This window comes from Erpetoichthys calabaricus, chromosome 2 (assembly GCF_900747795.2).
Source record: "Erpetoichthys calabaricus chromosome 2, fErpCal1.3, whole genome shotgun sequence".
In the NCBI taxonomy this organism is placed as follows: Eukaryota; Metazoa; Chordata; class Cladistia; order Polypteriformes; family Polypteridae; genus Erpetoichthys; species Erpetoichthys calabaricus.
Genome location: NC_041395.2, coordinates 210,541,377 through 210,554,115, shown reverse-complemented (window position 1 = coordinate 210,554,115; position 12,739 = coordinate 210,541,377). Strand labels below are relative to the sequence as shown.

The window sequence follows — 12,739 nt, the reverse complement described above, 5'->3', positions numbered from 1 at the left end:
CTAATTAATTTTTACATATTAATCAAAATTTTAATTTCTTCATTTTGTGCTTTTCAGCATGTTGACTTTTTAAATTATTTTTGCACAGGTCTGGTTTGACAATACTGGGGTGTGCAAAAGGTGGTTTACAGTTGTGAGTATGCCAGGCTGGCAATTTGAGCACTGTACCATTGTGACATTCTTTTGAGTTAATAAAGTTTTTGTAATAACCATAATTTGTCTTTTTCCATACAAACAACTGTAAATCTTCTTTTGCCCACCCCATATAATATACTACATACTTGACATCTGAAATGCATGGCATCGATGTTCCTCCTATGGCAGACTGCCTTTTAGATGTGGACGCTGAGGAGGAGCCCAGCACAGAAGTACTTTAAACTCATTCATTACGTGTCAAATAACAAAGGGCTTTGGGAAAGACTCATAAAACTTGCTTGTTCTTTACATACGTTTGGTAATCACTTTCTTTGTTTTGGGGAATTGCCCCACCTTATCCTTTTAAGTCTGGTGCCCACTTAAGTCTGAACAACGCGACCCTTAACTGCCTGCCCAATGGAGACCTCACTGATGACGGGTTTGTGAAAAACAAACAAAACCACAAACAAATTTATATGCTGTTGTGGGCAACATTGTTGGCCCTCTTCCTTTTCAAGTATATCGTACAATATCTTAAGAACTTATTGAATATGGACCAGATTTTGATCATCAAACTTGTACAGCAACAACCAACTTAAATTTGCAAGTACACGTACTGAGGAAAATGAAAGTTTCACATGGACAGCATTAAAGAATATTTGGCTCCACAACCCTCGTCAATGATGGCGGCCTCCAAATGTTTGTCTATGGCCTCTTTAACCTTCTTCCCCACTCCTGCTGGTAGTTTCACATACTCTACAGCTGATTTTTTTCATTTTTTTTAATCATGTCAAAAGGAACCCTTACCTTCTGACAGTGGGGAGCACATGTCACTCTAATGAGCTGGCTTCATGTCTTAAATACATTTAAGGTCTCCAAGACTTAAGCTAGTATAGCAGCCCCCACAGCATCACTAAGCCTCTTCCGTCCTTAAGCTTCATTTTGCTGGCCTGCTTTACCAGAGAGCTGGTTCAATTTCTTCAGTCCAGAGAACATTTTCCCAAAAGCATTGGGTTTTTAGCAGCCTTCATATACTTCTTTGATCAATCATCCTCCCCTACCCCACATCTTGGGAGGTTCCTTGAGTAGCAGACATCTTAAGATAGTGAACAGCAAGCATGGGAATGCAAAGGACTGTGGAGATGGCCTTGTACCCTCTGAATGTACTGTTCGGTGTTGATAGCTTTACATGTGGTCTCAGAGAGCCTTCCTGTCCTTAGCATTCATTATCAGTAAGTATGGAGAAATGAAAGTGAATTAACCAAGCATTTTTAAGCATTAAAGCCATCATTCATTGGTTAATTCGAGTCCCATGAGGCTGTGATAATCTACCAGTATTTGTCTCTCTAATGTCTTCATGAATGACACTAATAGGATGTTCACACACATTTCCTTTGTTGCTGTTTGATTCTGTGATGCTCCTCATCAAATGAAGGAGCCCACACAGCAGCACAGACACAGTTGAGAAACATAATCCATAGTGGCAGGCAGCTCTGTGCCAGTGGCCATCTTCTGGGGAGCGCCAAGGAATTCTGTTTTTTTTTTTTTCCCCCTACCACTGCTGTTCCACTAATGCAAACATAAAAGGTTCACACTGCAGCCCAAGTTTAAGTGTCTGACTATTCTTGTCCATCTAAAAACTGCTCTTCATGGTCCAGAATAGTGAAATAGTGAGTTGAAGCCCTCGAATGTTAGGGTTATTTTTTTTTTTGTAGATCTGGCAGCGGCCATCCATGTCTGTGCTGCTCATAGTCTGTCAGTCGATGGAAATTAACCACAGTTATTACAAACTGCAATAAAGAGTAGACATTCAACAAAGCTAAAAGGATGAATTTGTACAATGGTATCTCTTTAATGAAACATTTGTTCCATATTTTATTCTTCCTCCAACAGAACAGTACACTAATAGGTAGAATACAGCAAATTTGTTAAAAGGTCAAATTTGAAAGTTCAATGATTTAATAAATGTTACATAAAATACTGTATACTAAATCGGACATTTCTGTGTTACCCAAGTGTAAGGCAAAATCCTGCATAACAAAAAAAAAAAAACAAAAACACACAAGAACACGAATTCTCACACACTCCCGGTTTCCATGTTCACTTTCACCACTGTAGTAACACAACTTGAGCTTTCTGCAATGCAGTCCCCAATAAGTGCACTTTGTTACAAAAATATTTTCCAAAAAAAAAAAAAAAAAAAGTAACAAATGGCAATAAAAAAGCTTTTTTTTTTTCTTTTTTTAACATTTGAATTTTTATTTGAGAAAACTACAGGTTGAGTTTGGTGTTTCACTGAATGTGTATTGAACAGATCAGTGTTGCCACTATTATTTTAAAATTCTGTGCGTTTCAACACATCCCTGTCATTTCACTGTCACTGTTGAGCCAAATAAAAAGACAAAGGGCTATGAAAGGCCGGCAGAGACCCCCATTTGTTCTATAAAGTTATTTCAGACAGTTTGCATCTGCAAAGCTAGCCACTATCCAGAAGGTCTTCTGCACACCACCACTGGGCCTTTTTATTGTTAAGTAGAGGTGTGTCCCCTCTTTGCCCCTGTGTGTGTGTTTAGGACACCCATAGTAAATATTGACAGGACGCTCAGTAGCACATCTGACAGCTGGCCAAACCTCGCATGAGACGGGAGAAGAAATCAACCATTGATGATAACTTTGTATTTTTGAGTTGTCCATTAAAAATTAAACCTCCTCATTTATGATCCTGGCTGATCCAGGTGTAATACAATTAGTTGCTTGCGTGGAATTTCAAAAAAATGAATGGTATCAAAATTCTCTTTTATTTTAACAAAGAATAATGGTCTTCTAGTGAAAGACAAAACACTACTAAGAGGAAGAAATGTGTGAGCAGCCACCTTCGTAACACAGAAATGTACACCTTACAACGACCACAGAGATGACACTTGTAATGGTGTACACATTTATATATAGAGAGACATTTTAATTGTATAAAAAATAAAACCCCGAGTAAGCAAAACATACTGTCAAGCTTGATGCAGTTGCTTACACGTGGGAGAAGATTAATTTTGAAGGGGAGGATGCTTGAACCAACACATGCATCCCTGTCACAGTTTTTGAGAATGCCAGCTGGGTGCTGGACTGTGCGCAGAGCGAGGCCACAGAGGGAGAGGAGGTGCTCACAGAAGACGTCCCCGGCACTCAGTGGAGCCACAGCAGCACAGCAGCTCCTTCCCCTCCACGCTACCCACCTCGTAGTTATAGTCCCAGGTTAACTCAGTACCAGCACGGATCCTCCTGCAAGATAAAACGTGAAAGGCGGCCAAGAGTTTACAGAAAATTCACTACAAAAATATCTATCAACTACTAGAGAAAATGAGTTACAAAAATGTATGTGGATATCCTGCAAAAGAATGAGCTGCATGCAGTCCGACAATACAACCTGCATTTAAATTAGCAGTTACAACGCAAAGCATTTAGTGAGAAGTCAAGCAAAATGACACCTTTTATTGGCGAACTAAAAAGATTACAATATGTAAGCTTTCGAGGCAACTCACGCCCCTTCTTCAGGCAAGACGATTACAAGATGATTACATCTTGCCTGAAGAAGTTACCACAAAAACTTGCATATTGTAATCTTTTTAGATAGCCAATAAAAGGTGTCATTTTGCTCAACTTCTCACTATATCCATAATGGCTAACACAATACAACACCCTAGTAAACTCAAAGTGTTTAAATTCAAATATACTGCCTACAGTGAAGGATTTCTAAAGACAATTACTGTTTAAAATCTTCAGTTACCACACATATTAGCAGAATCACACTATACTGACCGTACCAAAAAAAAAAAGAACAAACTGACCTTTAAAAACTAAACAGGCATGTCCTGGAATTATTTGTTACATCTCTGATTAACATTCAACCAGCCAATCTTTACTACATACAGCACTTGTTTGCAGTTACCACCAGCTCAAGTGCTCAGGGTCCATATAATTATTTATATACACGTACAGTGTATTGCACATTGTTATTTATTTCAACACAAACATCAGCTTGCCAAGATGGTCAATCTACATGTAGAAATGTCCTCTAGCTGAAAAGCATTCAACACATTGTGACTGCAGTCTGCAATACGCATGATGTCTCTTGTGACAGGCTCACTCGACCTTGACATGCCCATTCCAAGGCGTTTATCACATGTACTAATAATATACTTTGCATTTTTTTTTAAGTCCAAAAAGATGGTGTAGACAACCAACAGTACAACTTAATTAAGGAAATTTCAATAGAAAACATAATAGCAGACAAAAAGAGGCTAAAAGTGCTAATCACATTAAAGCTAGCTGAATGTCAAACAGTTGGCTGGTGGTTTCACCATGAGGGTCTGAAACTCTGGTCCTAGGAGACAAGTGTGCCTTCTCCATAGCTGTTAGTATCTTGCTGTTCCTATTTTGTAACATTAGTGCATACAAATCACCACAATGCCAAAAGAGATTAGTATTCCCATCCATCCATTATTCAACCCGCTATATCCATTCCCTCTTATCATTATTTATTTACTGTATGTTTTATTTACATTTTCCTTTATTAAGTTATAGTGTCAGTTTGTGAGGGGCCTCAATTACACAACATTTTCTACGGGATTCTCCTGAGCAGTTCTCATAATGTTTTATTCCTCATTAATATGCTATTTTTTAAATAAATATATTCCTTAATATTTTAATTAAAATCTAGATTCTGCTGCATATTGACAAAGCTCAACATGTAAAATAACTTTTTCTTGAAAATTCTTGGTGCCGGTACCAGAGTTCAGAATCAGTCATTTTCCTGTCAGTACTTACTTGCTAGCAAAGAATGCAACCCAAGGAAACCTCAGATCATGAGTGTCCACAAAGACATTCTGGACAAAAAGATTGGGGCTGCAGCTATGCTGTAAGAGAAGGAATTAAAAAGGTCACATAAACACTGTGTGTAAAGTAACTGGTTGATAGTTCATACTCAAATCTATATACTTAATACTGAATCATTCTCAGTTGAGTTTTGCTGCCATGATGATTCAATTTTTGATTTCAATTGCTTCCGTAACAAACTCATAAGAACAACTGGTGATTACATTGAGGTAGCGGCCAAGATTGCCTTCAAGTTTGGCATCGATGATGTAGCAGGATTCTTCGCCGTCATAAAACTGCCTTGTATTTTTCCATGCAGTAGCTCCATCTCCTTTGTCTGAAGAAACCATATTGCTTGTTTTGATTGCAATCCCATGTGTGGACTTGAGAGCAAAGCCACGGGTTGATTTCACAGCTACCTGACGCTTAACAGGCCCTGAAGGCAAATGAAACAGAAATAATAGTAAACACAAGGAAACTGGAACCAACATATTTAGAATTCTCCCCAAAGGTTTATTGTCTGATTCAAACTGTTGACAAGTCTACCCAATTGACTAAAACACTGATAAGGTCTTCTCCTGTATCACTAAATGAATTATAAAAGTTAACATCCTCAAAAAAAAAAAAAATTGTGCTCTGCTGCCATACTCTTAAGAGGATTACTACCTGTACTATCGGCTACTCCATTGTTCTCCTTTTTGTCCTCCTCTTCAGACCCAGACGATATCGTCTGGATATCATCACTATCATTGCCTGTGTTTTGAGCTGCACTGCTTCTTCTTTTCCTTCCTCCTTCGCTATCAGAGCTAGAAAGTGTCATTACATCCTGGGGGGAAAAAAGGAGTTTAATGGATATGTTTACCTTGCTTACTTTTAATTTCATTATGAACAGTATATTTATAAACCAAGATAAAATTTGAAGAGCTTTCATGGACACACACAAGGAAGATGTTATGTACAAAATACTGGTGTATTCATTTATGGAATGTAACCTTTATAGTTGTACATACATCGGTGCTTTGCTGTGCTCCAGAGTTCCTGCGGTTTTGAAAAAAGTTTGGCTTTGTGAGTGGGCGGCGAACACCCTCGACCTTTGTGGAGGCTCGGGGACTTTCATACACCCTAGGATGACAACAAAATGATATTCAAAAATGGAAAATAGATGAACTGCTTAAATCAAGAATACTGACCACTGACCTCTGTGGAAAAACACCTGAGAAAATAAGGTAATCAACGCAATCAAAATAAATAAACAAGCATGCTTAAACCAACATTTCATTTAATTTGCTGGAGGCCCCACGATACAGTGCATCCAGAAAGTATTCACAGCGCATCACTTTTTCCACATTTTGTTATGTTACAGCCTTATTTTTTATGAAAAAAGTTTACTTGAGGTTTTTGCAAATTTATTAAAAATAAAAAAACTGAGAAATTACATGTACATAAGTATTCACAGCCTTTGCTCAATACTTTGTCGATGCACCTTTGGCAGCAATTACAGCCTCAAGTCTTTTTGAATATGATGCCACAAGCTTGGCACACCTATCCTTGGCCAGTTTTGCCCATTCCTCTTTGTAGCACCTCTCAAGCTCCATCAGGTTGGATGGGAAGCGTCGGTGCACAGCCATTTTAAGATCTCTCCAGAGATGTTCAATCAGATTCAAGTCTGGGCTCTGACTGGGTCACTCAAGGACATTCACAGAGTTGTCCTGAAGCCACTCCTTTGATATCTTGGCTGTGTGCTTAGGGTCATTGTCCTACTGAAAGATGAACCGTCACCCCAGTCTGAGGTCAAGAGTGCTCTGGAGCAGGTTTTCATCCAGGATGTCTCTGTACATTGCTGCACTCATCTTGCCTTTATCCTGACTAGTCTCCCAGTTCCTGCCGCTGAAAAACATCCACACAGCATGATGCTGCCACCACCATGCTTCACTGTAGGGATGGTATTGGCCTGGCGATGAGCGGTGCCTGGTTTCTTCCAAACGTGACACCTGGCATTCATACCAAAGAGTTCAATCTTTGTCTCATCAGACCAGAGAATTTTCTTTCTCATGGTCTGAGAGTCCTTCAGGTGCCTTTTGGCAAACTCCAGGCAGGCTGCCATGTGCCTTTTACCAAGGAGTGGCTTCCGTCTGGCCACTCTACCATACAGGCCTGCAGAGATGGTTGTCCTTCTGGAAGGTTCTCCTCTCTCCACAGAGGACCTCTGGAGCTCTGACAGAGTGACCATTGGATTCGTAGTCACCTCCCTGATTAAGGCTCTTCTCCCACCGATCGCTCAGTTTAGATGGCCAGCCAGCTCTAGGAAGAGTCCTGGTGGTTTCGAACTTCTTCCACTTACGGATGATAGAGGCCACTGTACTCATTGGGACCTTCAAAGCAGCAGAAATTTTTTTGTAACCTTCCCCAGATTTGTGCCTTGAGACAATCCTGTCTCGGAGGTCTACAGACAATTCCTTTGACTTCATGCTTGGTTTGTGCTCTGACATGAACTGTCAACTGTGGGACCTTATATAGGCAGGTGTGTGCCTTTCCAAATCATGTCCAGTCAACTGAATTTACCACAGGTGGACTACAATTAAGCTGCAGAAACACCTCAAGGATGATCAGGGGAAACAGGATGCACCTAAGCTCAATTTTGAGCTTCATGGCAAAGGCTGTGAATACTTATGTACATGTGCTTTCTCAATTTTTTTTATTTTTAATAAATTTGCAAAAACCTCAAGTAAACTTTTTTCACGTTGTCATTATGGGGTGTTGTGTGTAGAATTCTGAGGAAAAAAGGAATTTAATCCATTTTGGAATAAGGCTGTAACATAACAAAATGTGGAAAAAGTGATGCGCTGTGAATACTTTCCGGATGCACTGTATTTTGACAATATGTAATCAGGAGTGTCAAAAACGAGCAATTCCAAAATGTGAAATCTGGATTCTCTCTTATTTTCAGACCAAACTAAAGGCATATTTTTCAAAGAAATGCAAAAGTAATAGAGATGCAAAGTTGTGATTAATTTAGCAGATGGCAGCAAGTACACAAACAGGAAACTGCTGCACACACAAGTCACTTCCTACATTATATAAATTCAACAGTCTTATCAGACTAAAAATAAAAAAGGTTACTCTTCACATCCATGGCACACTCATCTCCTTCACATCCTAAGCCTAAATCAAGTTCTCCATTGAAGAACATCTACTATAAAAAATGCTGTACAATCGAGTAGGCAGTGATGATGCCTGAGCAGTAAACACACAAATATTCCACACAGAAGATGTGCGACTGTCAAGCACTGTTTATGAGCACACAGTTAATGTATTCAGGGGTCTCCATTAGTAAAAAGTAAATAAAAAAAATTGCATGCATGCACAACTTTAATGTTAACCAAAAACTGTGATTTTAAATTACTCAATTAAATTAAATCAGTCAGCTAATTTTATTCTCTAATTAATAGGCCAGCATAAAGTCTGAATTTTATTTCATGACAATTGTTGAAATAATTATTGAAGTTGTTAAAAAGTAGCAGTATGACTTAAATCATGATGGATAAGTGAAAATACAAACCCAATCAAGTCATATTGTTTAATTGGTTTGAAAATAGTCAACCATGAAACATTTTCTATTTTGTCATTTATATCATGAAATAATCTGTACAGCCTCATTCCCCAGTTTCAAACAGGTTTTCTCCACGAAACAAGCAATGTTATTTTTAACAGATACTGCTATCTAAAGTCTTAAGAAGTGTGCTGAATTAATGAAAAGCAGTTCAAATGCATCAACAACATGAAAAAAGTACACAAATTCTGTTAATTGAGCAACTTACAATGTGGTCTTCTGTTCATCAGAATCCTAAAAGTACACAGAAAAAATAATAATTAACATACAAAATAACCTAACTTTGTGTAGTACAATGTTCTACCATTCAAGCGCTAAAGAATTAGAATAAACCTTGTGCCAAAGAAATGGATTGACCATTATGTGTTGAGAAACAATCTCTGTATAGTGTGTTTGCCACTGGGTTCATTGGTAGGATGAAATTAGTTTCATAAGTAATGAATGCTTTACCACATGCAGGAACGTCATGAATTACTCAAGGGGCATTCGCCACTTCGTTTCCTCATCCTAGCAGAAGAGAGACTGACCAAACCAATACATAAACATGCAAAAAGAACATGGTATGCGATGGGGGAAAAACAACTGAAAAAACAAAAGTCAGTCAGTCATTGTCCAACCCGCTATATCCTAACACAGGGTCACGGGGGGTCTGCTGGAGCCAATCCCACCAGCACAAGGCAGGAACAAACCCCAGGGAGGGTGCCAGCCTACCGCAGGACGCACACACACACACCAACCACACACTAGGGCCAATTTAGGATCGCCAATGCACCTAACCTGCATGTCTTTGGACTGTGGGAGGAAACCCACGCAGACATGGGGAGAACATGCAAACTCCATGCAGGCAGGACCCAGGAAGCGAACCCAGGTCTCCTTACTGCAAGGCAGCAGCGCTACCATTGTGCTACCGTGCTGCCCAAAAACGAAAGTTTTTGCTAAAATGAATAACAATCAATCAAAAAGAATTATTAATAAAGAGAACAACTTAGGTTGTTTGGATATATGGAGGAAAAGGCAGAGGGTGACTGGGTGAAGAGCACCATGATTAGGCCCGAGGTTTAAAGAACATGGGGCTGGAGATGATGTCAGATCACATGAAAAGAATGAGTGAGTCTCACCTCAAAGAATGCAGAGGACTATGGAAGGTGAAGGAAAAATGTGAGGTCAATCAAATAGCTCAGGTATGGATAAACCCAGAAACTGGCAGTTAAACCAGTTATGATGATAATAGTAATTAAGCACATTTATTTTGCTCAGATTGAGTTCCAAATAAAGGATTATCAATTAAAATCAATAAACTGATTTAATGTTTTATTTAAAAAAATACAAACTAGAAGCAAAATGTGAAAACCAATACGAAGCTGGATTATGTACTCTGCAGTAAAAAGATCTGGAAATAGAAGAGCACTAAAGACTTTAGAGCTAACGGCATGAGCTAATTGCTTGAGAATGTGGTTTTATACCAAGGACAGAGTGACTATTATAGTTACAAGCATTCCATCAAACAAAATCTGAGTGATTTCTTAGGTATTTGTAGATGTGTACGCAACTAAATAGCGATATATAGTTTATCTGTGCTTTCCCTGCTACCACTTATTGCAGATCTTCTTAAATAAAAAAAACTAATGAATTGCTCATGGTCTTGTCCTTTTTTTTTAGTAATATGAAAATATGTTTCAAGACAATGTACTTGACAAAAACATACTTTTGGGAACTGCTTTAAAATTAAAGCTCAGACTGAAAATGTCACGTCAGTTGTCTTTCTCCATAACCATTCAATTAACAAGCTAAAAATATGACAAGTCAGAAATGAGTAATAGGACTGAATTATCAATGAACTGATTTGCCTTATACAGGTGCTGGTCATAAAATTAGAATATCATGACAAAGTTGATTTATTTCAGTAATTCCATTCAAAAAGTGAAACTTGTATATTAGATTCATTCATTACACACAGACTGATGTATTTCAAATGTTTATTTCTTTTAATGTTGATGATTATAACTGACAACTAATGACAGTCCCAAATTCAGTATCTCGGAAAATTAGAAGATCAATTAAGACCAATGCAAAAAAAGGATTTTTAGAAATGTTGGCCAACTGAAAGGTATGAACATGAAAAGTATGAGCATGTACAGCACTCAATATTTAGTTGGGGCTCCTTTGGCCTGGATTACTGCAGCAATGCGGCGTGGCATGGAGTCGATCAGTCTGTGGCACTGCTCAGGTGTTATGAGAACCCATGTTGCTCTGATAGTGACCTTCAGCTCTTCAATATTGAACCCAACAATTCAGAAGACACCTGGTGCCACACTCTAATCAGCTAATTAACTCAAAACACCTGCAAAAGCCTTTAAATGGTCTCTCAGTCTAGTTCTACACAATCATGGGGAAGACTGCTGACTTGACAGTTGTCCAAAAGACGACCATTGACACCTTGCACAAGGAGGGCAGGACACAAAAGGTCATTGCTAAAGAGGCTGGCTGTTCACAGAGCTCTGTGTCCAAGCACATTAATAGAGAGGCGAAGGGAAGGACAAGATGTGGTAGAAAAAAAGTGTACAAGCAATAGGGATAACCACACCCTGGAGAGGATTGTGAAACAAAACGCATTCAAAAATGTGGGGGAGATTCACAAAGAGTGGACTGCAGCGGGAGTCAGTGCTTCAAGAACCACCACGCACAGACGTATGCAAGACATGGGTTTCAGCTGTCGCATTCCTTGTGTCAAGCCACTCTTGAACAAGAGACAGCGTCAGAAGCGTCTCGCCTGGGCTAAAGACAAAAAGGACTGGACTGCTGCTGAGTGGTCCAAAGTTATGTTCTCTGATGAAAGTAAATTTTGCATTTCCTTTGGAAATCAAGGTCCCAGAGTCTGGAGGAAGAGAGGAGAGGCACAGAATCCACATTGCGTGAGGTCCAGTGTAAAGTTTCCACAGTCAGTAATGGTTTGGGGTGCCATGTCATCTGCTGTCATCTTCCATGTCTACCAGGAAGTTTTAGAGCACTTCATGCTTCCTGCTGCTGACGAACTTTATGGAGATGCAGATTTCATTTTCCAACAGGACCTGGCACCTGCACACAGTACCAAAGCTACCAGTACCTGGTTTAAGGACCATGGTATCCCTGTTCTTGATTGGCCAGCAAACTCGCCTGACCGTAACCCCATAGAAAATCTATGGGGTACTGTGAAGAGGAAGATGCAATACGCCAGACCCAACAATTCAGAAGAGCTGAAGGCCACTATCAGAGCAACATGGGTTCTCATAACACCTGAGCAGTGCCACAGACTGATCGACTCCATGCCACGCCGCATTGCTGCAGTAATCCAGGCCAAAGGAGCCCCAACTAAATATTGAGTGCTGTACATGCTCATACTTTTCATGTTCATACCTTTCAGTTGGCCAACATTTCTAAAAATCCTTTTTTTGCATTGGTCTTAATTGATATTCTAATTTTCCGAGATACTGAATTTGGGACTTTCATTAGTTGTCAGTTATAATCGTCAACATTAAAAGAAATAAACATTTGAAATACATCAGTCTGTGTGTAATGAATGAATCTAATATACAAGTTTCACTTTTTGAATGGAATTACTGAAATAAATCAACTTTGTCATGATATTCTAATTTTATGACCAGCACCTGTATATTAGCTATTCACACATTTGAAATAGGTTTGTTATGGTGCAGTTAGTCTTTTCTGGGAGATGCCAGCCATACCCCTTCCTGAAAGTAATGCTGAATATCCGTATGTTGTATAACTGTATTCATCCATTTTAAAATTAGATAAAAATAAATATTTACAACATAAGTTATGCCAGTTTCTAACCCGATAAATCATGGGTGGCGTCACAAATGGGGGGACTATGGGGACGCCGGGGAGGGTTTGCCAGAGCCTTACCCAGCAAGCATAGGGCACAAGGCAGGAACAATCCTTAAGACAGGATGCCAAAAAACACACAAAACACTCCACACCAGGATCAATTTAGCAACACCAATTCACTTAACCTGTATGGAGCATCTGGAGGAAACACACATAAGGCAAGGGAAGAACATGCAAACTCCATGCAGGGAGGATCTAAGACATACTGCAAATCTCGGTCCCCTTACTGTGAGGCAGCAGCAC

At 39.3% G+C, this 12,739-nt stretch overlaps 1 protein-coding gene across 1 annotated transcript in view; it reads right to left on the bottom strand.

The window, feature by feature from the left end:
- Nucleotides 1-2,510: 2,510 nt before the first annotated feature.
- The window catches only part of setdb1a (SET domain bifurcated histone lysine methyltransferase 1a), a 222,653-nt gene continuing 212,424 nt past the window's right edge, over nt 2,511-12,739 (bottom strand). The window contains 6 exon segments of the mRNA XM_051922587.1: nt 2,511-3,408; nt 4,954-5,042; nt 5,226-5,437; nt 5,668-5,827; nt 6,012-6,123; nt 8,820-8,845. Of these exon segments, the coding sequence (XP_051778547.1) occupies nt 3,291-3,408; nt 4,954-5,042; nt 5,226-5,437; nt 5,668-5,827; nt 6,012-6,123; nt 8,820-8,845 (717 nt within the window). The 3' untranslated portion in view covers nt 2,511-3,290.